General features: G+C 39.9%; 1 protein-coding gene across 3 annotated transcripts in view; it reads left to right on the forward strand.

Moving 5' to 3' along the window:
- The window catches only part of setd1a (SET domain containing 1A, histone lysine methyltransferase), a 33068-nt gene extending 6135 nt beyond the window's left edge, over window positions 1-26933 (forward strand). For all 3 annotated transcript variants that reach the window (XM_008416326.3, XM_008416323.3, XM_008416324.3), the window contains exons 6-21: window positions 1361-1617; window positions 2564-4181; window positions 6305-7309; window positions 9036-9203; window positions 9453-9537; window positions 9623-9759; window positions 11121-11157; window positions 11237-11426; window positions 12305-12348; window positions 12653-13893; window positions 15416-15767; window positions 16438-16619; window positions 21807-21917; window positions 22548-22667; window positions 23733-23870; window positions 24648-26933. In XM_008416326.3, the coding sequence (XP_008414548.2) occupies window positions 1361-1617; window positions 2564-4181; window positions 6305-7309; window positions 9036-9203; window positions 9453-9537; window positions 9623-9759; window positions 11121-11157; window positions 11237-11426; window positions 12305-12348; window positions 12653-13893; window positions 15416-15767; window positions 16438-16619; window positions 21807-21917; window positions 22548-22667; window positions 23733-23870; window positions 24648-24821 (5859 nt within the window). In that variant the 3' untranslated portion in view covers window positions 24822-26933. The remainder of the gene's footprint in view (window positions 1-1360; window positions 1618-2563; window positions 4182-6304; window positions 7310-9035; window positions 9204-9452; window positions 9538-9622; window positions 9760-11120; window positions 11158-11236; window positions 11427-12304; window positions 12349-12652; window positions 13894-15415; window positions 15768-16437; window positions 16620-21806; window positions 21918-22547; window positions 22668-23732; window positions 23871-24647) is intronic.
- The last annotated feature ends 387 nt before the right edge of the window (window positions 26934-27320 follow it).

Consider the following 27320-nt stretch of genomic DNA (forward strand, 5'->3'; position numbering starts at 1 on the left):
AGAAAGACCGGGGCCGGGAATCGAACCCAGAACCTTCTTGCTGCAAGTCAACAGCTCTACCAACTGCGCCACTGTGCAGCCGTCAATAATGAGTCCAAAAGCACATTTTCAGGCTTGAATTGAATACAGTTAAATATTATTTTTGGAATAATAAATCTAAAATATCACAAAAAATTGTTTCATTCAGTGGCAATAAGTTGATTTTAACCATAATTAGTCCAAAACATTTAATATTTTGATGCAACAGGATTTTTTTATTTAAAAATGTCAGCAAAATAGCTTATAAACGGTTGAAACAATGTTTGAACTTTAGAACTGATGCTTAACGAAGGCCACGTTTTCCGCACTATGTTTAGCCAACAATAATTATTTCAATCAGTTTTGTTGCGTCTCAGCTGAAAATTTCCAGCCTGAATGTGAAATAATCATTTTAAAGGAATGTTATATTACATCCAAGCGTCGTTTCAGATTGATATTAAGGTGGTGATTGAAGTTTTATATATTTTGCAGCTCTAGAAAAATTTTATCTCACCATCCACAACAAAAACTATTTGTCACAAATTGTATGAGACTACATTATTAATTTAATCTGATAGTTAGTATTGTGCTTTCCATTTAAATAAATTTCTATTTAATTTGATTTCTGTATAAAACCATCACAAAATCGGTGCTAAAAAATGTTACGCTGAAATTATATTGCAACAGCCGATGTTATTTTGTACGTCTGTCTGAGTTTCCAGGATACTAATAGTGATCAGAATTATTGGCAAAGTTTTTTCCCCGTATAAATGAAGAACCAACTTTACAGCTTTTTCCTGAAATTATGTGGCAACAATTTACTTCCGTAAGATGTAAAATTTGAAATATAGTCAGAGATGGGCAGAGTACCGTGAAATTGGACTCAAGTAAACGTGCTGCAAAATATTTTTTATCAAGTAAAAATAAAAAGTCCAAGAAATCACTGAAGAGTAGAAACGTATCAATCAATCATTTAATATTTATAAATTACATCATCAGATGGACTAAAATAGAAAATTAACTGGACATTTTTGTATTTTAAGGACCAAAATTGCAATAATTCATATAAGTAATAAAAAAATAACAATCGGGAAAAATATTTTTTTTTCAAATCAGTTTTTTTCAATAAACAAAAATTATAAAACTTTAACATAAACTGCAGGTCTGTCTGGTGAAGTTTGGTTAAAACTTGTCTGTTTTTCATTCAGTGGGTAGAAAATACAGAGATTTACTCAAGTAACAGTAGAAATGCTCCTGGAAGTTAGTTTTTTTTAAAATGTAGTTGAGTAAATGCAACTAGCTGCTGCTTAACTCTGAACATTGTTGCTTTTCTTCGTTGCAGTCTGAAATCCGGCGCAGGTTTTCCAGCGAGCTCGCGGTTTTGGCCGCAGGAGTCCAAGCCCTGACGTCGGGAAGCATGACGCCGTGTTCTGCCGATACCGGGTTTGGCGATCAGCGTGTCGACACGCCGCCTTCGTCTTTACCCGGTCCGTACACGCCGAGCTCGTCTGCTTCGTCTCAGGGGGGCGGAGGAGGAACGCCTTACAGCTCCAGATCTGGGACTCCTTTCTCACAGGACTCGGGCTACTCCGGCAGCAGGTAGAGTTCATCCAGGCGATTCGCTTCGTAGTCAGGTCCTCCGTACGTTATGCTGACGATCAATCTGAGTTTAAAGAAGTGTTTCATTATGCAATGGTGCAAATACATTAACAAATGAACAAATTTAATTTATTTTTAAATAAGAAAATAGACGTTGTATTGCCTAAAATCCAAAAATATAGATCAGCTGATCATTTGTAGCAAAGGATCGATCTTATAGTGACAGAGAAATAAGTTTTTTTATTATTATATTAAATGCAAAATGTATGCATATTTTTGGCCTAATTAGATCTGAGTGTTTTACTTTTTCAGCAAATTAATCAATTACTAAACTAGTTGATTATTTCAATAATTGATTCATTACAATTAGTCCAAATAATCGTTTCAGCCTGAATGTTTTTTTTTTTTTTCTTAATTTTTGGTTTGATTATGTTGTTCATTCAGGAAATAAAATGTTTGAGTCATTGTGCTAATGATTAATGATTAATCAAATACTAAATTAGTTAATTATTTCATTAGTTGATCATCACGATTAAATTGATTAATCGTTTCAGCTCTAATATATATGTTTTGTATAGTTTTGGCGTAATTACTACTGAGTTTGTTGTTCTTTCAGTAAATTGCCTCTTTTGTATCTATTCTCTACTTATCGATTAATTGATTGCTAAATCAGTTGACGATTATTTCAGTAACTGATTAATCTCAATTAACTTGATTAATCGTTTCAGCCTTCTTTCTTCTTTTTTTTGTTTTTTACATTTTTGGTTTAGTTACTGTTCTGGATGTGTTTGTTTTTTTTTTTTTTACTCCAGTTAATGATTAATCAGTTACTAAATTGACGATTATTTCATTAATCGATTAATCGTTTCAGCCTAGTTGTTCAGATGTAGTGAGAAACGGCTCTTCTGATTGTTAACTGTAATTAATCCAGTAAAATCTCTTCCAGGCATCCGAACTACAACGCCGGCTCTTTGAGCAGCGGCTACCCTCCCCAGGACATGTTGCCATCTTCGTCTTCATCATCTGCAGTCTCATCTTCTGTTGGAGGTTTCAAAGTGTCTCGTTACCCCGACGAACAGGATCCGTCGCTGTACCACCGCGGGCGCCCTTCGTACCCCCCGACCGCATCGTTCCGTCCCAACGAGCCGCCAGGCTACCCGCCCTACCCCAACCTCGGAGGTCCCGGCTCACACATGGCGCATCACTCCTCGATGCCTCCGCCGCCGATTTGCAACCAGTACGACCAGCCTCCGCCGCCGGACAGAGAACGGGAGCGCGAATCAGCGGGGAGGTATGCGCCCGCGGGGGTCGGTTCCAGAAGGTCGTCCTACCATCACCAGCAAGACTCAAACTCCTCCTCGAAGTACCATTCCCACCACTCCCACCACCATTCGGACCGCCGGGACGACCGGGGTTACCGGCGGGACAGCGTGGGCTCCCGCTCCGGCGACCACGGCCACCAGCGGCACCGCAACCACCACCACTCTCACAACCACCACGGCAGTCGCAGAAGAAGCAGCCACGACCGGGACCGAGACCGCGACCGAGACGCCGACTACGCCAACAGCTCCGACCCTAGATACAACTCCAACTCCTATCGATCGTCTTCCAACAGCCTGTCGCCGCCGCCGTCGTCTTACTCGGCGTACGCCTCCTCCAAAGATCCCGCCCCGACCCCACCGCAGGATGGCTCCTCCCGCTCGGCGGCTTCAGCCCTGGCAGAGAAAGCTGGTTCTGATAAGGACCATCACGGCGCTTTGCCTCCACCGCCGCCTCCTCCGCCGCCGCCGCTCCCACCGGCCTCCGTTATTGCAGCAGCCGTCGCAGAGACGCTGGGAACGCTGGACTTTAACCAGGACAGTCCGGCCCGCGAAGACCAGTGGACCAAACCCAAACGCCGTCCCACCACGCCACCCGCCCCGCCCAAAACGCCACCACCTTCCTCCCCGTCCCAACCAACCACCGCCAAATCTTCCTCCAACTCTCCCTCCTCGGCCTCCCTGCCTCACCACCTGTCCTCCTCCTCCAGCTCCCCTCCGCCTCCCCATCGCGACTCCTCTCCAGAGCCGGACTCCACAAACGAAAGTTTGCCGTTTGTCTACCACAGCAGCAGCCTGGACTCTCGAATCGAGATGCTCCTGAAGGAACAAAAGGCCAAGTTTTCCTTTCTCGCTTCTGACGAGGAAGATGAGGAGGACAGGAAAGAGGAGAAGCAGAGGAGCAGAGGTAGAGAGGGAGCGGAGCGAAGAGGCGACGCTGCCAAGGAGCAGGAGCACAGGGGGGACAATGGGGAGAAGGACCACAGGAAGAAGGGGGACAGAGAAGGACACAGAGGGAGGAAACGGGGAAAAAGAGAAGGGAGGAAGAGTCCGACTGTCCTCGCCGCGGGGACGCAACCCTCCGAAAATTATTCCCCCCACATCGTACCTCCAGAGGAACCTCCGCCCCCCGTTAGCATCGATGCTACTGAAGCTCTGCAGCAAGACGATCCTCAGGCTGGTTCTGCTGATCCGGGCGTCCGGACCGGAGCGCACACGCCGCCGCCGTTCAACGGGCAGAGCCAGGTACGTCACGGCGCCAAACATCATCATCATCACTTACACCGAGGGCCACAAGAGAGGTTTTTAAAAAACTGTAGAAAGAAAAGTTAAGTTATATTTATATCTGCACATCTAATACAACATAATAGTTTAATAAAGTAAACAAGTGTGATTTCCACAGAAAAACAAGATGTAGGTGATAAAAATGTTTACCTTATTTAATAAAACAAACAGTATCTTAAATGTTGGTGGTTTTTCTATTATTTTTTTGTGTATTTTCTTCGCAACCAGAACAGGATCACAGATTCTTCAAAAACTTTTCTAAAAGCTCCAACGAAGTCTGCTCTTGCGTAAAAGTTGCTGAATGTTTCAAATTCAGTTTAAAAATACTTCACTAATCCTGAAGGAAAAATAAAAAGTTAAATAATTTGCGGTCCTGCTTAGTGACATTTAATTAAATTAGTACTTTGTGTTGTAATTTGTATATTTAGAAGACTTCCTCTGGACATTTCTCTCTAAGATTTGATTAACTGCATCAGAATCCAACTTTGAGCTGCCATTTTTGTCCTGCATAAAATCACATGGAGTGCCACAAATGGCCCTCGGGCCACACTTTGGACACCCCTGACTAGGCCTGTCGCGATAAACGATAAATCAATTAATTGCACGATAAATTAAACCTATCGACCTCATTTTAATTATCGGCTTGTCGTCTCTTCCTGCCTTTTTTCTTTCTGTTGATGACACTGAATGAAAAAAGGCTGAAAAAAACTCTCCACTGACCCTCCCTTCCTATTTCCTTAGTCTAATGTCCAGCGCACACTACACGAGTTGTTGGCGGCCTGTTGGCCCATTTTCAAAACCTGACAGAAATCCCAGGTATAACGGTTCGATCGGGTTCGTCGTGCCGTGTGGTGTCCAGCCACATGGTCACAAAATAATGGCTACAAGTCCAGTTAACTAATTTTAAAGCCAGGCATTAATCAATGCTTTACTAGAATCTACCTGTGATGCATGTGGCTAGAGTCAGCGTAAAGTCCTGACTGAATGAAAATAATTATAACCCATTTATGCCACGTTAACGAAGAACAGCTGAAAACCTACCAGGTTTATCAACTGCGGGAGCAATTTGGCTCCAACTCCTCTCCTTGTCATTTCTATATTCTTTGCAGGAAATGTTAAATAAACATGAATGTCGTTTCCACAAATCATCTCCGATGTCCGCTGGACTTCGTGTTGCGCCGTGTCAGCTGTTTGGGATTCTCCTTCGTAATTTCCCCTCAGAAAGCAGGAGGAGAATCCGCGCTTTCTGATTGGCTACCTGTCACATTCAGTGTTAAAGCTCCCAGTCGGGGAAAACCCCTGATTTAGATCGGAGCGACCACGACGACCTTAATCACACCGCAGGATGATCGGTTACGAAATCACCAGCGACAATCTTAGATCGGCCAACGATCTAAGATTATCGTAAGGGGAAAATGGGGACAAAAAATCGTGTAGTGTGAACTACTGCATTAGGTAGTCGGATGTGCTCATCTTTATTTAAATCTAGTGATTACTGAAGGATAATACAGACTTCATAATCTGCGCTCTTTTATTTGAATGCAGTATTTATTTCCACTTTGGCTTTATGTTGTTTAGTTTTTATTCAAGTATGTTTTTTGTTAATGGAGACTGAGAATCCTTTTTATTTTTGTTTTTGGTCGTTTTGTTTGTTTAGTTTATCAGTTCCAGTGTTAAGTGTTATTTTGAAAATAAGGTGTATCTATATATGGCAGGAAATCGGATGCATTCATTTCCATTAAATCAGTGTCAAAAGGTCTTGAAACAATATTATCGTTTATCACAATAATTGTTTAGACAGTTAGTCGCTCAGCAAAATTTGTTATTGTGACAACCTGACTTACACTGAGCAAACTAAGAGGTCGTTCCACCATTAGGGCTGAGCCTCTCTCTCTGTGGAGGGGTTGAGATCACTGGTTGATTTTTAGACATTTGCTGAGGTGGATAAGAAGTATCGACCGATCACCAATCTCCCAAAGTTCACGACTGGTTTATCGGTGCACCTTTCCTTTTTTCTTCCTTTTAATTTGTTTCCTGTTTAAGAGTTGGTGGTTCCTCGAACCGTAACCTCTGTGTTTTGTCAGGCGGCGTCTCATTCTTCTGGCGAAGACATGGAGATCTCAGACGACGACGCCGAGGAAACGACCACCATAACGACCGTCACGACTCACCAGCCGACAGTCTCCTCAGGATCAACGCCGTCGTCATCACAAGCCGCCGCCGCCGCCGGACTCTCGCAGCCGGCAGACCCCTCATCCTCTCCGCCACCCATCTCTGATTCCTCACAGCACTTTGGGACCTCCATGCACCCGCCGATTCCTTCCTACCCGCCCCATTTACCGCCCCCTCCTCCGCCCGGCTACTCCCTTCAGCCGCCGCCTCCTCCTGGGATTCCACCTCTTCCTCACATGGAGCTACACCCCGAGTATCCTCCCCCGATGCCCCACCACATGTACGACTACGCCACCTCCATGGAGCTGATGAGCCAGTACAGCGGCGGAGCCCCCATGTCCTTCCAAATGCAAACCCACATGCTAAGCCGCCTGCATCAGATGCGTTTGTCATCGTCCAACGGCACGCCAGGGCCGAGCGAGGCTGCGACCGGAGACTACGCGTCGTATCATCTCCACTCTATGCCGCTGCCTCACACGCACCACCCCTACATGGACCAAGAGGGCAATGGGGCGGGGGCGCACTACGACCAGGACCACAGATACCTGCCGCCCCACATGTCATACCCCTACCACGAAACCCACAGCACTCAGATACCGCCGCCTCCGCACCACAGCATCCCGCCTCCGCACTCCGGGTGGCCGCCGCACGTCTTGCCGCCTCACTTCCAGTCCTACATGCCGCCGCCCGGCTACGGCACCTTGCTGACCGGGGAGGGGGACGAGTACAGCGCCTCTGGGGAGGCGATGCCCATGATGGCGGAGAATCCGCACGAAGCGACCGTTCAGATGGTTCTGGCCTCGTTGATCCAGGAGATGAAGAACATCGTGCAGCGGGACCTGAACCGCAAAATGGTGGAGAATGTCGCCTTCGCCACTTTTGATGAGTGGTGGGACAGGAAGGAGACCAAGGCCAAGGTGATCAATCATTTAATCAATCAACTTTATTTCTGTATTACATTTCAGCAACAAGGCAGTTCAAAGTGCTTTACGTCATGAAAACATCATAAACGCATCATTTTGACACTTTGTATGTCATGTTTGGAAATTTCCCACGTGCTCAGAATACTGAGGGCAAAAAGCCGATGCTTTTCCACGCCGTCCAAAGCTGCTGTGGAATAATTAGCTCAATGACACCTGGAAATGTAGGTAGTATTAATTTGGTGCAGCGCAAAGAGAAAGCAAAGAGAAAATTAACACAGAAAAACCATCGACCGATTTCTTCTCGCTCCGTGTCGGCTGCGCTACGCTAGTTGCCATAGCAACTGACAACAGTGTCACTTTATGTTTCATAACTCAACACCAAAAAGCACTCAAACATTTCCCACACACAGAACAGGGCATTTGGTCCGTTACAGTTGTATGTTTTCAGGCTTGATGGTTATTTTGTGATTATTGATAAGTGATCGCTGTGGTAGGTTAGCTACCGCTGCTATCAGCTAAGCTAACACTGTGGTGGTAGATTAGCTAATTTAATCCCCTGCTTCACTGATGAGCTGTCAGAGTTGGTGTTTAGGTCTCCTTTTTATGTATTTTGTAACTGAACTAAAACAGAGTTCTGCAGCACATCTACATGCTACGGCTGCCATAGTCAAGCTAGCATCAAGCTAGCATCACTGACCTACAACGTCTTCCTCGTTTTTATTAAAACTTTTTCCTGACCGTATGTAGTTGGCGTAGTGTTGACAATTAGCAGCAAAGCACCGCGTCCCTTTTTGTTTTAGATATCAGGCGTACATTTAGGATTTAGCACTTTATTGATAACTTAACAGCTAAAACCAAAGGCAGTAATTGTCAGCGAGCAGCTTTGGACAGTGGGGCCCACGGTCATCAATTGTGAAACCAGTAGCAGACATTACAATTTGTCAAGCGTCATCATCAAAATCATCAAACGTATTGGTCAATGTTCTATTAATTATGGGTCAAAATCCCCTTTGAACAGGTGAGATTTTAGTCTAGATTTAAAGAAACTCAGTGTTTCCGCTGTTTTGCAGTTTTCTGGATGTTTGTTCTAGATTTATGATGCATAGAAGCTGAATGTAAATACTTCTAACACAAAATTCAAGTTCTTTAAAGTTTAGGGCTGCAACTAACAATTATTTTTGTAATTGATTATTCTGACAATTAATCGATTAATCAGATAAAAATGTAAACATTCTGCAAATTTATCAATAAACCAGTTTGTTTACACAATATTAGAAATACATAAAAATATGCAAGTAAACAAATCAATACATTTTTTAAATAAGAAAATTCCCAAGTAGGTAAATGAAATTAAGGCTGCAACTAACAGTTATTTGATTAATCGGTTATTTTACAGATGTTCTGACGATTAATCGGATAAAAAAGGGTCTCTTTCTACATTTTTTTTCTCTTAAACTTTTTATGCAATGTTAGAAAAGCATTAAATCTACAAATAAATACTTTCCTCCTTTTAAAAATAAGAAAATAAACATTTTATTGCCTAAGATGCAACAACATAGCGTTCATTTAGGGAGCAACATTTTTAGTTGTAGCAAAAATACGCATCTGCAACTGAAAATCCTTCTAACATGTGAAAAGCTCAACCCTCTGCTTGATTGACAGTAGTTGTGCCTAATTGAAGCCATTTGGGATTTTAAATTGAGAATGTTTTGCTTTTCAGCCTTTCCAGACGATGGTTAGGGGAGTGTCTGCCTTACGGGACGATGAGAAGAAAGAGGAAAAGGTCAACCGTCCTCGAGAGCCTCTGATGTCGCTTGTGGATTGGGCGAAAAGTGGGGGCTTGGAGGGGTTTTCTCTCCGTGGAGCGCTGCGATTACCTTCATTTAAGGTAAAAATATCATAATTCTTTACATCTGAAACGATCCACATCTGTTGCTTGAAGATTTTTTTTGCCAGTTTTGAGTTTTATTTCTAAGAAAAGACCAAGCTGTTCCCGAATTTTAAATACTCTCATTTAATGTTTAGTGTTCCCAGATTGTGTGCTGCTAAATACAACTGTAAAGTTTAGCTGGAACTATAACATTCATTAACTTTTGTTTTTACGATTAACAAAACACGTCGATGTTCAACGGTGCAGGTGAAAAGGAAAGAACCTCAGGAGTTCAAGGAGGGAGACTTGAAGAGGCCTCGGCCTTCAACTCCACCGGATGAAGATGATGAAGGTTTGTTGATGTTGACACTTTAAAAAGAGGGTTTAAATTAATCGACAGGAAGGAAATGACTCTTAAATTGATGTCTGGTTCTCAGCTGGGAGAATGCCGGCGGCAGACAGGCATGCAGCTGATCGGGACAACAAGAGGAGGAAAAAGAAGCCGAGAACTCGTAAACCCTGGGAGCTCGACAGCGAAGGAGAGGAAACATCCGACGGCTCGTCGAGCGAGAAGGCATGAGACACTTTTATTACTTCTGAAACACATATTTCAAATTAAACTGGTGTATTTTGAGCTGAAGAAAATAACTGAATGTAAATATTCAGATAGGACTGAAACGATTAATCGATTTTTCAAATAATTGTCAACTAATTCAATAAACGATTATTTACTAAATGGAGTAAACGACCTCAAAAGAGGCCATTTTCTGAGACGATAACATACTCATAAATAAGATAAAACTGTATAAAAATATATTTGGGCTGAAACGATTAATCGGATTAATTGCGATAAACTGATTATTAAAATAATTGTCACCTAATTTAATAATTGATTAAACGTTAACTGGAGTATAAAGACTCAGAAAAGGCTATTTGCTGAAGGAAGAACATAATCAGAGCAGAAGCTAAGCCAAAAACGTACAAAAATATTATGACTGAAACGATTAATCTGATTAATTGTGATTAATCAATTATTAAAATAATTGTGAACTAATGTAGTTATTAACTGGAGTATATAAACTAAACAAAAAAACTATTTGCTGAGAACATATTCAGAGTAGTAATTAAGAAAAAAAACTTACAACATCTTTTCGGGCTCAAATAATTAATTGCAATTTAATCAATTATCAAAATAATCACCAACTAATTTGGTATTAGATTAATCGTTTACTGAAAACAAGTTGTTTAAAGAACGACACAGGCTGAACGGTAAACGTACTAAAAGTATCAGGGCTGAAACGATTAATCGGATTAATTGCGATTAATCAATTATTGAAATAATTGTCAACTAATTTAGTTATTGATTAATCGTTAACTGGAATATACAGACTCAAAAAAGGCCAATTGCTAAAAGAACAACACATTCAGTGTTAAGCTAAAAATGTCCAAAAAATAAATACAATCCGCATTTAAGATTAAAATAAATTCTGCCCAGAATTTTATCTTCACCAGGTTCAAATTGTCCTTTCAAACCTTTTATCTCTACAATTATTAACCAGTTAATTAAAGGAAATATTCGGCAGATCGGCTCTACTCGGCAGAAACGGTGAAGCTTTTAACATTTTGATAGTAAAATTATTTGTTTTTGCTGCAGATACAAGAATTCACTGAAGGATTGTTTTGTTTCTGCGTTTTAGATAATAAAATGTTTATTTTCTTATCTAAAAAAGAACAAATTTTTCTTTGCATCCCTTTAATATTGTGTAAAAGAGGAAATATGCATGAATGTGCCAAATTTTCTATCCGATTAATCGCCAGAACAATTGATTTCTAAAATAATCATTCGTTGCAGCCCAACTGAATCGTTTTAGGAGTGATTCCTGTTTTTCGCTAGATGGCAGCATTTCACTCGGAATGTTTTCCTTTTCTCCGCAGGAGGACGAAGAAGTGGAAAGTGAAAAGGAATCAGATGGTAAAAGCAATGACTCTAAATGTTTATTTTTCTCCTTTCAGTGAAGACACCAGCTAACTAACTTTGTTTTCTCTTACAGATGACGGACTCAGCAGTGACAGCGACGATGAGAGCCTGTCTTCCTCCTCTGAAGGTTCCTCCTCTTCGGCCTCCTCCTCCTCATCCTCTTCTGAGGATGAGGAGGAGGAAGGGGAGCTAGTGGAAAGTGCCGGTCCGGACTCCATGGATGAGTCGACAATGGACAGCACAACTGAGAAAGAGGACGACAGGCATGTTGTGTTTTTTAAAATAAGACATTTTATTTCTCCCTGTCTGAAGTTAAAATCAGACCAAATTTCTCCTGTTTCAGGTTAATTAGGATCAACAAAATTATTCCTATTCGCTAAATTCCAAAATAAATATTAAAGTAAAACGGCTTAGGAGGTAAATTTAGTTTGGTCCAAAATGTTCACATCGATATTTTCCAGCAGGGGGCGTTATCTGACATCAGTAAGCAACAAATCAATTAATCGCCTGATAAATTGAAACTAGCTTCATAATTTTTCTGTTTCAACCATAAACTGGATGATAAAAATCTTCAGTCATTTTATTTGTTGTTTCTGTTATTTTATTCATTTGTTTTGTATATTTATCTTTCAGTTCCAGTGTTAAATGTTCATCAGAAATCAAAGTTTATTGATCTTAGAGAATGTGTTCCTGCGTTATTGTGCCATTATTACCACTATATTACTTGAAAATAGTCTTAAAACAACAATATTATCGTTTATTGCTTCTCTGACGATATATCGTCTAGTAAAATTTTATATTGTGAGTTTTATTTTATATATTTAAATTATCTTCCATTAAAATGTTCACTAGAAATCAAAGTTTATTCATCTTTAAGAGGGTGAACTTATTATGCTTTTTGAAAATGGTCTCAAAACGACAATATTATCGCTTATCACAATAACGCCTGGAGCAATTTATCATCCTGCAAAATTTGTTTTTGTGACAGGAATAATCTGACTCTGTGTCAGATAAATTGTCCTGCATATAAATAATTTTAGATGCAGTGGGATATGAAATGGAGATCTGTTGGATTAAATAGTTTTGATAACTATTCAGTCTTTATTTCCTGCCCAAATAATTTTTCTTCTGTTTTTCTCAGGGAAATTGTTGCAGCTGCTGTTCCAAAGGTCGACATCAAAAAAGGTCGGTCAGCATTTTTTATCTTATTTTTATTAACCCTCCATAGCCAGAATTTTAAATAAAAGTCAGAAATACCTTTGATTTCTTCAAGTCTGAGGTTTCTTTGGATTATTTTCTCGAATGTCTGCCTCCCTTTAGTGGTGCAGTTGTGATTAAAGTCTGAATTTTGATTAAATTCTCTGTCTAAATTCTGAATTTTGATTTAAAAAAAATAAAAGTCAGAATAAACGTTCACTGTAAATCTGGTTCCCTCATTCAGTCTCTGAGTTATATTTGCATAATCTGCTCTAATCTGTCTCTCCTTCAGGTGTTCCTAGGGAAATCAAGGCCGATATCCCGGCGGCTCCTTCTTCTCCGCTCGGCCCTCGCCCTTCATCTCCAAACGCTTTCGTTCCTCCTCTGAAGAAACGCAGGAAGACCGTTTCCTTCTCCACAGACGAGAACGACGGCAAACCGCCGCTCCCGGCGCCAACGCAGCCGGGAAGCGAGGCTCCGCCCACCCCCGACAAGCCTCTGGATTCCCCCATCGCTCTCACGCCGCCGCCTGCCTGCCGCCCCGCTCACGGCATCCAGCTGCTTCCCTTCGCCTCGAAACCCGGTGAAGGCAACGCGCTCATCGTCCCGCCGCCGAGCCGGAACCAGGACCCCGAGGAGTCCAAGAAGACGCCCCTGGCTCCCTCCCCGAAATCCCCCGGCAAGCGGGTCGCGGGAAAAGACCTGCCCAAGCCCGCTGCCGCTCCGGTCATGGTGTGCCGCACCGTTCAGAACCTGCCGCTGGACCACGCCTCGATGTGCCGCATGGCGTTCGAGGAAGCGCCTGCGGCGGCGCCAGGCAGCAAGCGGTCCAGAGGACGGACCCGGACGCCCAGCGTGTGCCACGCCGTCAGGGAGGATGAGGAGGACGAGGAGGGCGGCGAGCAGCGGCTGAGGATCAGGGAGCAGGTCGGCGCGTCCAGCCTGCTGCAGCTGGCCGGCGCCGACCTGTCGGTGCTGGCGGACGTGGCGCTGAAAATGGACCCGGACGCCGGGGACTCGGAGGAGACGGAGACGTCGGACGAGGCTGAGGAGCAGAAGATGGAGGGCGACCCGTTCTCCCCGGAGTCGCTGGCTCTGCTGATGAGCCCCGGCGGCGTCGTCGTACTTCTGGAGCACAACTACTGCAAACCTCCGGCGCTCTCCGCCGCCACGGTGGCGTCTGGCGCCAGGAAACCCGCCGCCAGGCAAGACGCGTCCGTGTTGGTGTCGGCGGACCTCAACTCCATCTCTGGAGTCCTGGAGGCGCCGGAGGAGGTGATCGGGGAGGCGGCGCCGCCCAGAGGAGACAAAGGCGAATACTTCTCCCCGGTGGGAGATCTGGGTGACTCTGATGATAACAGACAGATGGCGCCGGTGTCTCCGTCACCAAAGAGGAAGAATTACAAAGGCCTGGAGGTCGAGCAGGACAAGAGCGAGAAGAGGAAGAGGAAAGACAAGGAGAACCTGGAGCCGCATCGCACGAAAAAGCAGAAGGAGCCGCTCAGCAAGAAGCAGAGGAAGAGGAAGCTGGAGGTTAGTGGCTTCGACACATTCTGGGATTAAAGTCAGAACTCTGGGATTAAAATCTGAATTCTGGGATTTGAGTCAGAGTTATCAAATTAAAGTCAAAATTAGGATATTAAAGTTTGGAATTCTGATTTTTAAAAGTCAAATTAAGATCAAAATTCTCAGAAATTTTAGAATAAAGTCAAAATTTTGGAATTAAAGCCAGAATTCTCAGATTAAAGTGTGAGTCCAGAACTAAAGTCAGAAAAAGTTTCTCACCGGAAAGCAGAAGGAGCGGTTTGTTGCGACGCAGAGGAGGCGGAAGCTGGAGGTGTGTGGTTTCCCCACAGGTGAAATAACTGTGACGTTGTTTGTTTTAAAACCCGTCGTCAGCCTCACGTCGTGGAAACACTTTTGCTTTGTCATTTCTCGTTACGCCATGCAGGTTTTTCCACTGTAGAAGAGCAGACGCACGGTTTTGTCACCGTGTGCTGTGGTCCTGCCGTGAGATAACTTGGGTTTGGTAATAATAGCGACTCGAGCTCCAATGCTGCTCTTGAAAAATATTTGTAATACTCTTCTTTAGGAAACCAGCCACAGAAAAGAGCAGGACTTAAATCCCTAAACTGATTGGAATCAGCTAACTCGCTCACTCCATGGTTACCTAGCAACTCGCTCACTCTTTGGTTGCCTAGCAACTCGCTCACTCTTTGGTTGCCTAGCAACAGTCTGTTGAGTAACTTGCCCAGCAGCAGTTTAAGGGTTTGCCACTGTGCCTCTTAGCTGCTTAAAAATAACAACAGCATAGTGAAAAAATGGATAAAACAGGAAAGGTCACGACACCAGATTGGGAGTAAAAAAAAATTCATAATTTTTGTCTTAGATCTTCCAAATAAATTTAGTTAAAATTTATTTGGGAGATCTAGATTTTTAAATCTAGATATAAAAACAGATGTGGGTTTTTAACAGTTTTTTCAGTTCATTTTTGCAATATTTGCATTAAATTTCCACGAAGATATTTTATGTCCAACGGGTTTAATTTGGCTGGCCTGAGACAAAACGGCTGTTTTAAGGTGTAATAATGGATCTAACACTTTTTCACCAATGTTAAGGAATTATTTTCTTAAAATAAGCTCTTATATCTTGCTTAAAAGTTACTTGTAAGTTAATTTTGTCTTATTTTAAGATATTTGCACTAGAAGCTAGACCAGAATTACGTGGTAAGATGTTGTATTTTTGCAGTGTAGCCTGAGTGTTTGTTACTGTATGTTCTCACTCTGCCAGTCACCGGAACCTTGTTGTTCACACAGAGTTTGTACTTCCTTTACAAAGTGACGTACGAAGCGATTTTGTTGTTTTTTTCTCTTCCACATTGGTCAATATGTTTATTTTTGTTGGTCTCTAAGCCATGGTGCATCTATGCTTTGTTCTGCGCTTGCCTACCAAGATGGCGCGGATCCCTTCTGGTTCCCACTTTGTTTTTATTTATTCATCTTAAATGTTAACAGTGTGGTATGATGTTACCAACAACGAGCCTTTTTCCCTGCAGGAATCAGATTTGGAGGAAGATGTTGACGTGGAGGAGCTGGAGTCTGGAGAACTTTCCAGCTCGGACACGGAGAACGAAGTGGCTGAAGGGATGAGGAAGAGCGAGCGTCTCTTCCTGCAGGAGGCCGGGGTGACGTCACAGCGCTGGCCCAAACCAACGCCGGCGCCTGAGCCGCTTCTTTTAAAGTTTGAAAACCGCAGCGAGTTTGAGCAGATGACCATCCTGTACGACATCTGGAACTCGGGTCTGGACGGGGAAGACTTGAGCTTCCTGAAGAAGACGTACGAGAAGCTGCTGCAGGACGACCACAGCTCCGACTGGCTCAACGACACCCACTGGGTCAACCACACTGATATCCTTTCCAACTGGCCTCTCTGTGGCTGATCAGTGGGAACATTCCCACAGAAACATGAAGGTGTCCAAACTGCGGCGCGGGGGCCATTTCTAGCTCTCTTAGTTATTTTGTTCGGCTCTCAGCCACAATTCAAAAATAGAAGAATCTTGTTTTTCCAGCTCAGGATTTGAGGCTGATCCAGTTAAAAAATAAAATCTTAGTGAAGTTTTTACTGCTTTTCTATGGAAGCCAAGAAGAGTCTTAATTCCTTTTGATTTTTCTTTTTAACGAGAGATTTATGTTATCACAAAACTACGATGTCCGTTTTCTCAAGATAAGGAGTTTATTTCTCGCTTTACGCATTTATTTTCTCCCGGTTATTTTCGTCGGTTAACGAGTTAATTTCCCATTTTCTGGATTTCCCTTTTTCCTGCTGGTTTTCTCATTCTAGCGAGTTAATTTCTCGGTTTTCACGTATATTTTTTGCTGAAGGTTTTCTCGAGGTGTTTTTTCTTTTCTATGGATTTTGATTTATTTACAAACTTGGCTAAAAATGAAAAAAAATCAGTAAATCTTTTGTGTCCTTCAGTTACTTTCAGCTTTGACCCTTTTGGCCAGGAGGTACAAGCGATTAGATTGATTGTCGCAGTAGATCTGTTTCTTGTTGCCCTTGACCTCTGACCTGCACTAACCAATTTGCCGAACCCCCGGCGTAAAAAGAAGAGTGCGGACGGCCAGCTGCGGGAGCATGTGACGGGATGCGCCAGGAGCGAAGGATACTACGCCATCAGCCGCAAGGAGAAGGACGTCTACCTGGACCTGGACCTGCCTGAGCAGGTCATACGGGAAGTCGAAAACGTCGACACCTCGGTGAGTTTTTATCTACCAGCAATAAACCTCTTAACGTTTTATGCATTTTTTAAAATCTTTTTGAAGAGCTTTCTTAAATTTCCACGTAAGAACCAATTTTATACGCATTGAAAAGTTTTGGTTTTTATTCTCAGGATGTTTTTGAGCATTTTTCAGCTCAGGTTTTAGTTTTCCGGCTGGTTCTTTTAAAATAAGTGTCAGAAAGCGCTTCACAATAAGACAAATTCTCCAAAAGCAAACAATGAATCTGATTATTATCCAGAAATTAATTCAAAATCAAGAGAAACGCATAATTTTGAGCTGAGACTCTTCCTGTTCTGTCAGGTTCTTTAACATAATACCAATATTTTTTAAATTAAAGCCCTCTAATACAAAACCACAACATAAAAACATACCCCGAAATTTAAATTAATGAGAAGAGTTGCAGAAGAATTTTTGTTTTGACAAGCTTGACAATGAATTAACACCAGAACGAAATAAAAGTTTCAGTATCTCCAGATCAGGATTGGATCCAAAAGGCTGTTATTATTTAGCAATAGTCATAAAACAGGAGCTGGCATGAAGATCCAAAGTGAAAATTACAGCCAGAGCAGATCTGGCAAGAGGAATTAGAAGATTGATGGCCGTCTGAATGCGGAGGTGCAGATTTAATCGACTCAGCTGTAAACATTCAAGATGCTTCAAAGTTAATTTAGTCCTAATTTGCTTTGTTTGATGCAAGTTGAGTAAGTTTGATTGCTATAAATAATAAAACATGGCTGCTAAAGGCAAACATTTGATCACGGTTTAAAGAAACAAGCCTAAAGTACATTTCTCTGTGGTTTTCATGGAACTGATTACATTTCTGCTGCAGAAACGCTGGGTTACATTTAGAAGAAAAATTTAATTATGGTGTTATTTTACAGGAAATATTCCACTCTGAATATTTCTCAAAGCGATTTGAATGTTCTGTTGGTTTCATAATCACAGTATAAAAACAGTTTTCAGAGGCAGGAATATGTGCAGCTTGACCCAAAATATTTATAGCAAAAACCATAAATGGCGACTACCAGAAGCGGTGGAAAGAAAATGACCCAAGTCTGTTAAATCACTTATCGTTTCCTGAATTTACAAGAGGAGAAGAAATGGACGTTTCTCTCATAAATGACGAATCTGCAGAGGTTCAGCTGCAGAGGTTTTCATCAGTAATGTTTAAACCAGGTGAAGCTGAACCTATGGCTTGAGTTTTGGGTAGAACTTATTTAAAGTTTTTATTTCTGTTTCATCTTAGATGCAAAATGTAAATGTATTCTGTACAGTTTTGGCTGAATTACAGCCCTGAATGTGTTTTTTTTTTTTTTAGCAAATAACCTTCTTTTTGAGTCTGTTTGCTCCAGTAAATGATTAATCATTTACTCAATTAGTTTACAATTATTTACACAATTGATAATCGCAATTAATCATGATTAATTTGATCAGATTAATCACAATAATCACGATTAATCACAATTCATTGTTTCAGTTCCACTTAAAACCTGTTGAAAAAACGCTTTCACAATTCATCCTGTGTCATTTCTGACTTTGTTTCCGCCTTCAAACTTGCGATTTCTTCCCCTTTAGGTCACATTGAAACAAAACAAAATATTTAAAGCTTTTACTTCCTCTTCAACACTAACAGAGGATTAATTATGAAGCTAAAAATAAATCCAGTCGTGTAATAAATGGCTATAATTTCTCCCTTGTGCAGTGATTCTTGTTTTAAAGAGATTTCCAATCAACATGTTAATATTTCTGGTTATTCTAGTAAACAAGATTCAGTTGTTTGAATTTTTTTGCATATTGGCCACATCCTTAATCCAAACATGAACATTTCCCTGTGAGACCCACAGAAGATCTTCTTTCATTAAATTGAAGCGCTTTGCTTGTAAACCATAACAGGAAACATGACTTGTTTCTACATTGTTGCTTTAGTGCATCCTGGTCTGAAACAAGAAATTAACAATTATTGAGCTAAAAAACAAAACAATAATTAAGTTAACGATTAAAACGAGCCTCATTTTGAATTGACTATCTCAGCATGCTAACCTGCTTATTCAGGTTGGATGTGGATAAAAATGTGTTTTTTGGTTACCTCTGAGTTTTGAAAGTTGTTCCAGATAATGTGATGAAATGTTTTCTTAACCCTTTCTGCTGAAGTTGCACTTTTCTTTTGCAAAAAGAACATCTGAATGTAGATATTTGATGTTTTTATTGGAAGGAAAGCTCATGTTTTTGTTTCTTTTGTAACGATAAAACACTGGATTTCCCAACATAAGACCATTTATAGATGGTTTTTATAATTTTTTTCTTCAATAAACGTCTTTTCAGGCTTTTTCCAATCATCTTTTTTACATCCATGTTGTCATTTTTCCTACATATCAAGCCAAACATGAACCACTTTTTCCTCTTCCATTTGAAGCTCAATCATTGATTCAAGGCGGGATTTTTTCTGCTTTTTGTTACAAACACAAAACTGAGGAAAAGATCCATCATGTTTGGATCGGCTCTGTTGTTCGTCATGTTTGTGTGGAAATCCTCTCTAATTTCCACAATGACTCACTGACCAGAGGAGAAACATTTCGTTTTGTTAGGAAAAACTAATTAGGAGGCTGTACAGTGAAGTTATGCAACGCTACAGTCTCTCTTGTGTGCATTTAAATTGGTTTTATAGTTTTTCTTGCGACCACAATTACTCGGCAGTCTGCATGGCATTGTTGTGTCAAACCTTGAGGTTGTGTTTCCCTTTTTTGAAATTCCTGCTTTTTGATGGTAATAGATGCACGCGTATTTACCGGCAGTCCCTCCTCTCTCTTTCCGTTCAGGTTACTGAAATGTAAACCTGCAACAGTCTTGATGAACTGGAGGGAAAATACCTCCATAAAGGGGTTTTTCCCCTCATATGCATGTCTGGGTTTATAGAGTCTGGTTGATGTTTTGTGTTTGTTTTTGTTTATTTATTTATTTTTAAATGCTCCTAGATTTTAAGTACAATGTGTCACCATGAAATTTTCTCAGATTTTTTTTTTTTTAATTTTACAATTTAAAAGGTTAAATTTGTCGTTTTCAATACAGAATTACTTTACAGCGCAAACATAAATGTGCAAAAACTCAAGTTAAGTTCGCACAGCAGGCAAATGCAGCCCAAATCTGCTTTTTTTTTCTTCTTTCTTTTTTTGCCAATATATCCAGTCTGTTTTGATAAACGATTAATCGATTAGTCTGGCGATTAATTGATTAGTCTGGCGATTAATCGGTTAAATAAATTGTCACATTCTGCAGATTCTGATTTTACCACTTAAGCTTTTATATGCAATATTATAAATACATAAAAAGAAGCAAATACCCAACCTATATCTGGGTTTTTCACCCTGATATAAACGACCCAATTCCATATTTTTCACCCGCAAAAAATCCAATATGTTCTGTTTCCATATGTGCTGCTAAACCAGAGAATCGTTTTCAAGGAGTCTACGCAGTCGTGTCACATTTTTATCTGGTTTTATGTAATTTATGTCAGACGTGTCATAATTGTGCACCAGAGATCGGTTTTACTGCACCAGAAATTGATTAGTGTCATGTTTTTATATTAAAATCAATTGATTTACTGCTGTTTTCAACTGTTTGTGTGTAAAAAGAGGGATAGTAGTCTGCCAAATGTATTTTCGGCGCTTTTCATCAGCGTCGTCGTATAAAAACTAAACCAGGCATCTCAACCTTTAGCTTAGTTTACGCTGTGGAAATGAAAAGGAACCTTTCCTCCATTGCACATGTTATTTCCTGTCTTCGCTCAGTCTGTATGTGATTCCCCCACACTCAAAGGAATATCCAGGGTTCAATAACACCTTCGTTAATTTCAATATGGTGCTTTCAAGGTTTGAAAAGTGCTTGATTTCTGTATAAAGTGCTTGATATTCTATATGCACAGTTTTGTAATAAAGTTGTTACAAACCTTTAGGAGAAACGAACTCCTTCAGAAAGTCAGGTGATTATGAGTTTAGTTCGAGTCAGAAGGTTGTTTATCTCAACACAGACAGATTTATTCACGGCAATGAATATTATCCATTGAAATGAAGGTGATCTTATATTTTATTATGTCTGGAACTCAAGATTATTTTAGTAATCCATTATTCTGCCGATTAATCAGTTATTCTGCCGATTAATCAGTTATGCTGACGATTAATCAGTTATTCTGCCGATTAATCAGTTATGCTGATGATTAATTGGGTTTGAACAAATTGTCACTGCAGATTTCTCATTTAACCACTTAAACTATTTTATAAAGTATTACAAATGCATTAAATGATGTGAATTAATACATAATTCAGTTCATTTTTTAAATAAGAAATAAAATGTTTTTCAGCGCTGCCTGTTTAAGTGAGCCTTGATCAATTGTAACAGAGGAAGCATCTAAAAATATAAATGTGAAAAAGCCTTTTCCGCTTGAGATTTAAACTGTGTAGGAATAATCTGTTGGTTATTTTTTGGATCTAACCATCAGTAACTGGACTGCAAAATGTGTTTTTACAGAAGTTCAACCCGGTGAAGCAGAGGAGTTCTGAGTAGAACAAATTAACGAACAGAAGATTGAGATTTTTCTTCTTGTCTGAAATGTAAACTGTAAAACGCAGTTTTGACTTAATTGCTGTTGTTTTCCACAAATAGCTTTATTTTTGAGGCTGTATGCTCCTGTATGCACGATGAATCAATTATTAAAATAGTTGAGTATTATTTCCACAATCAATTAATCACAATTAATCGTTTCACGCTTATATTTTATATATTAAAAGTATTGAAATTGGGGGACTTTTTTGGTTAGATTTTAGTTCTCAGACCAATCAAGTATAAAAGGTGTCTAAATTTGCAAAACCTCTAATTTTGACAAATTATTAATGGTAATAAATTATGTCATAAAGCAATGAACTGAAACTGTCGTTTTCAGTTCATTAGTATCGTTTTGTCTCCAAAGTTTGAAAACTAGCCTTGGAAATGTTTGAGTTTTACTGTAGGTATTGTAGACAAACCCTGAATATTGCAAAAGCAGGTCAAGGTGCAGCTCTGGATCCGATCTCAAAATGATGATGATGTTACTGAGGCATTTTCTCAGTCTGAAGGTTTTCTGTGTCTTGTTGCTCTCAGTCTGAAGGTTTTCTGTGTCTTGTTTCCCTGCAGGGAGCTAATCGAGTGCTATCAGAGAGGCGCTCAGAGCAGCGGCGCCTCCTCACCGTCATCGGAACCACAGCTGTCATGGACTCTGACCTACTTAAGCTGAACCAGCTTAAGGTACAGCCGGCCTCTTGTTGGGTTACAGCCGGCCTCTTGTTGGGTTACAGCTGGCCTCTTGTTCCATGCACGACACATTTTCAACGTGTAGCTTGTTATTCCATGTCGAGAGGAAAATGCTTTCTTCCTCTAGCAAAGCCGTGTCTGGTTTCTGGTGGTTTTAAATTAAAGTCATGCACAGCTACTTTGAAACTATGTTGAAAATGTTTGGGTGGAGTTCTGCACTGCAAAAACACAAAATCTTACCAAGTATTTCTGGTTTAGTTTGGAACAAAACACTTTTCCTATATTATAATTTATAATAAATCAAAAATGTATTTGTCCACTGGCAGATTATTTCATTAAGTAGTAATTTTTCATCAATATTAAGGAATTGTTTACTTTAAAAAGGTCATACATATATATATATATATATATATATATATATATATATATATATATATATATATATATATTGCTGAAATATACTTGTTTTGTCTTCTTTCAAGTTTACTAAGAAATTTGCACTAGAAACTGAACCAAAAACTTTTTTAAGATTTTGTATTTTTGCAGCAATTGAATGATCACAACGTTTAGAGAAACTAAAAGCTCATATTTTTATTCATTTACATTTAATTTTCCTCCTTACAGTTCAGAAAGAAGAAGCTGCGATTCGGGCGCAGCAGGATCCATGAATGGGGTCTGTTTGCCATGGAGCCCATCGCCGCCGACGAGATGGTCATCGAGTACGTCGGTCAGAACATCAGACAGGTACGACTTTATTTATTTTTTGTGAGTTAAGTGTAAAACAGAATTCAAACTCCAAAGTTTCAACAGACCAAGGATTCATTTTCCAGATTATTTCACAGCTTGTTAGAACAGGGACCTGTTATGCAATAATCACTATTTACCTGTTTTTTTCCCCATTTTTTGCTTGTTTTTTTATTTCTACTTGGATCTAAAAACTGACCAAACATTTAAAAAAACACCCAGGCATTTTTTGGCACTAAGTTGAGGTTGTTTTGGTGTCTGGAAAATGAACCTTTTCAAAAACCTTCAGATTGTTAAGTCACATTCCACATGCTCTGTGCGGTTACCTAGCAACCCCAGTGGAATTCTGCTCGTTGCCTAGCAACCCAAGCTGAGTTCCAACACGTTTGGTCAGCTGGTTTTACCGCTCTGTGCTGGGAAAAAAAACCGAGTCATTTGTTGTTGACCTACAGTCCAGAAACCACTTGGTGCATTCTTTCTGTTTGCACAAGGCTCTACTAATGCTTTTCAAAGAAGTTCGGTTGTGTAATTGCGCTGTTGCAGTTGCAGGAAGGTGAAAGCAACACCAGTCATTACTTCACTGGAGATTTCTGTGACACACAGAAGAAACAGAAACAAACAACAGTCCTGATTTTATGGACATATTCACACGTCTCATTTTTGACTTTCTGGTTAAAAACAAGATTCTTAGTTTTGCGAGTTTGAGTTCTTTGAATAAAAATGAAAGGGAAACAGTTTTAACATCTTGTACAACAAATGTTGTGTTTAACCACAGCGGTTTGTTTCTTATGTGAAACAGAATAACAGGAAATGTTGGCCTCTAGCTTTAATTTATTTTTTCTTCCGTTCACACCATAATTACATGCGTTACGGTTTAATTAATGTGGCTAAAATGGAATCCAGAATAATATAAATGGGGAAAAAATGCATCAAGCTCATTCTGAAATGTAACGAAGATGTTTTGTATCACCCATAGTCCTATTCTCACCTGTTCACCTTTAGAGAAATTATACTTTTTGTGTTTTGTCACCAATTAAATCGCCTTTTCCCGACTCGTTGATGCAGATGGTGGCCGACAACCGGGAGAAGCGGTACGCTCAGCAGGGCATCGGGAGCAGCTACCTGTTCAGGGTGGACCACGACACAATAATAGACGCCACCAAGTGTGGCAACCTGGCGCGTTTCATCAACCACTGCTGCACTGTGAGTCTCCACCAAACCTATCGACTTTATCGGTGTAGCGCGTTTCAGGCAGGCCAAAGAGCTTGACCTCATGAAAACATTAAAACGTCATAAACGCATCAACAACCTGTTTGGAGTTGCTTTTGAAACGCAATAAATTCAACATTGGTCAACATATTTGATGTTTGTTGATGATTTTGATTGCGGAAGTTGACATTTTTACTATGCTGTACTTTTTACTTTGACTTGTGTAACTTCATTATTAAGTATTTTTACTATTACTTGAGTAAATTTCTTTATTTTCTACCCACTGCATGAAAAACTAAAATATTTAACCAAAAATTCACCCGTCACGGACACATCCCGGCAGTTTTTGTTACATTTGTTAGTTTTTTTTATTGGAAAAAACGGATTTGGAAAAATGTTCTTCTGCCTGATTTTGTTGTCTTTTGTTACTTAAATGAATTATTGTCATTTTGATCCTTAAAACACCGAAATTTCCACTTAAATTTATATTTTGGTATAAATTTTAAATATTAAATGATTGAAAATCTGATGAGTTACCAAATACTGTTTACTTCTACTTGAGTATAATTTTTGTTCACTGTTGGTGACTGTGTGATTTTTTTTTATGACGATGTGCTACAAACTTGATTGATTGGTTGATGAAATATAATTTCATATATGCGACATCAGTCCTTTCATCCTGAAGTGTTCCTCAGGCGATAAAAGTCTGACTTTGTAACTACCTTTATGTGACTCCGAAGGTCTAAACGTTTTGAAATCTTCCTTCCTCAGCCAAACTGCTACGCTAAGGTCATCACCATAGAGTCTCAGAAGAAGATCGTGATCTACTCCAAGCAGCCGATCGCCGTCAACGAGGAGATCACCTACGACTACAAATTCCCCCTGGAGGAGAACAAAATCCCCTGCCTGTGTGGGACAGAGAACTGCCGCGGAACGCTCAACTAGTGAAAAAAGCACTTCTTGTTTTTTCTTCTTCTCGCCAGCAGCCGACCTTTACCTTTTTGTTTTTCTTTTTTCTTTTCTGTCAGAGTTCAGAGCCCCGGAAAGTAGGAAACGGTGTCGCACACATTTGCACTTTTCACCTCAATTGACGTTGACGCTCCTTCTGTTTCCCAACATCGGAGGAGTGGCAGTATTCTGCAAGTCACGAAAACCTTTTTTTTTCTATTCCCACGCCAGCGTCCGTTTGATAAACAGCAGCACACAGGTCGTTTCTGTCTGTCAGATCAGATTTTTTATACATATCATGGGATTTTTCTTTTTTTTATATATAGATTTTTTTCCCCCTGCATCCATATTCATCCCCACACAAACGCACAGGAATGCCAGAAAAATTCAGGGTTTTTAAAAATCGCTTGTCATGGGCGCACTTTTAAAATAATAATAATAAAAAAATCTTCTTTCCAATAGGTTTTCAGTCATGCAGGATTTCTGAGTGCGATATTTGTTTTGTGGTTTTGTTTCCATCTCTTTAGAAAACCTTTGCTGTAATTAATAGTATTTTGTTGCGTTTGCATAAAGTTTCTTATGATGAAATGACTTTTTTCCCCTCAGTGTTCAGCTGTTGTCTCCGTGTCCCTCTTGGTTTTGATTTGCAACAACCTCTGCCGCCTAAAAGTGTTAATATTTCTTCTTCTTAAGCTGCTGCTGACAGTCAGCACAACAGAACAGTTTTCTCCCTTCACGCTGATTTACCTGCTTTTAACTGCTCATTGTTTGCTGCATTTCTTCTGCATGAAAGGTTTGCAGATTCTCACAAAGTTTGCCAAAATGTTTGCTTGAATAAAGTAATTGGAAATGTTATTTAGAGCTTGGACGTTCCCTGCAGGCTCTCCAAGAACAAACGAACAAAAACAAGCAAACAGCCGTTTCTTTCAGGGTTCCTACACAGAATTTGCTTTGACGACTTTCCAGAAAAAGTCCATTTAACATGGAAAATATTTGATTTTTCCAGACATTTTATGCTGCATTTAAATGATTTTGCCTTCATTTTAAATTTTTCGTACATCAGTGTTTAGATTTTTGAATGTTTAAAATAACTAAAAATGGCCATTTCAGTAGATCTTAGACATTAGACACATTTATTGATTTTTTTTCTTCATGTTTGCATTTATTGTGAGACTCCAACCCATATTTGGCAAATTACAGATTTTTGAAATGTAGCATTTACACTGCAAATTATGACAACTGTGTAGGAACCCTGCGCACTACGTATTTTCTTCTTCTTGCCTTTAAAAGCGCATATATCAGTTTCTCTTGTGTTCCTGTTTTATTTCAACAACAAACAAAAAAACATCTGTTGAAAGAAAAACGACTGAAGGATTTCAGCATGTTTCCGTTGATAACTCGGATGTTTAGTTGCTTTATAAGGTTATCTTTAAAAGAAAATCCCCCAGAATTCACTTGTATTTATTTTATCTGCGTGTTCATCGCGTATCGAGCATCCCTCACTAACATGTTCTCTCCTGGCGCGGCGGACGGCGTGTCGTGTTGTTTTTTTAAAGTGCACGTCGCCTTTTTTCTGCTGGATGAGTTTGTGTTGCACTGCAGACAGTCGGGCTCTCCCATGTTTACCCTGAGTTTTTATTTTTTTTATTTATTTTTTTTCCTCCAGACCGTCCAAAGTTTAACTTTAATGTTGAAACTTTTAACCAGACTCCCAGTTTTTTTCTTTTTTTTTTTTTTTTTTTTGTGTGTGTTCCCTCGCAACCTGAAATTGTGTACTATAATGCTTGTTGCAATGAAAGCCTTTCCATACAAAACAAGACTTATTTACGACAGGATAAAACAGAAAAAAAAATAAAAAGAAGTACATGTAAATATTGTAGAGATGTTTGTTTCTCGTAGAAACAAACGGATTCCAAGCTGTAAATATGTTGTTCCTTTTCCTCTCCGTGAGGAAACGTGTACATACCTTTCATTCATTTATTTTTTATTGTTTTTTTCCTCTTAATTTGATGATTTTAATATTATTTGCAATATTTCTCTTGTATTAATGCGTTGAACCCTTTATTAATGGTGCATTAAAAATATTTTTTAAATAAAACAAGAAAATCTGTTGTTTTTTTTTTTCTTTTTAATGACTCTTCTCTCCTCCTGCAAGCTGTAACTCATCTGCAGATATTTTTTTTATTATTTTTAGCGGAAAGAGGAAGGGGAAAGATGGCCCGGTCCTCTCAGCAGATGTTGACCTCAGCTGGAAAATCCCTGCATCTGTTTCAAACGTGTTTCTGCCGCTGCCTGACTTTGTGAACCTCACGTATTGTTTTCTTTTCACCATACGGGAACAGAATCCTGACATGGAAAGGATATTAACCGTCGTGTCTCACAGCTGCCAGGAATTATTCCTTTATTAAAAAAATTCTGATTTTCACCAAAAAAAACTCTAAAAATTACAGGGAATGTCTTTGCAACGTTGCTTTGTTGACATTCAAAGGGATCTAT

This window comes from Poecilia reticulata, chromosome 8 (genome assembly GCF_904066995.2).
Source record: "Poecilia reticulata chromosome 8, P_reticulata-male-v2, whole genome shotgun sequence".
Taxonomy (NCBI): Eukaryota; Metazoa; Chordata; class Actinopteri; order Cyprinodontiformes; family Poeciliidae; genus Poecilia; species Poecilia reticulata.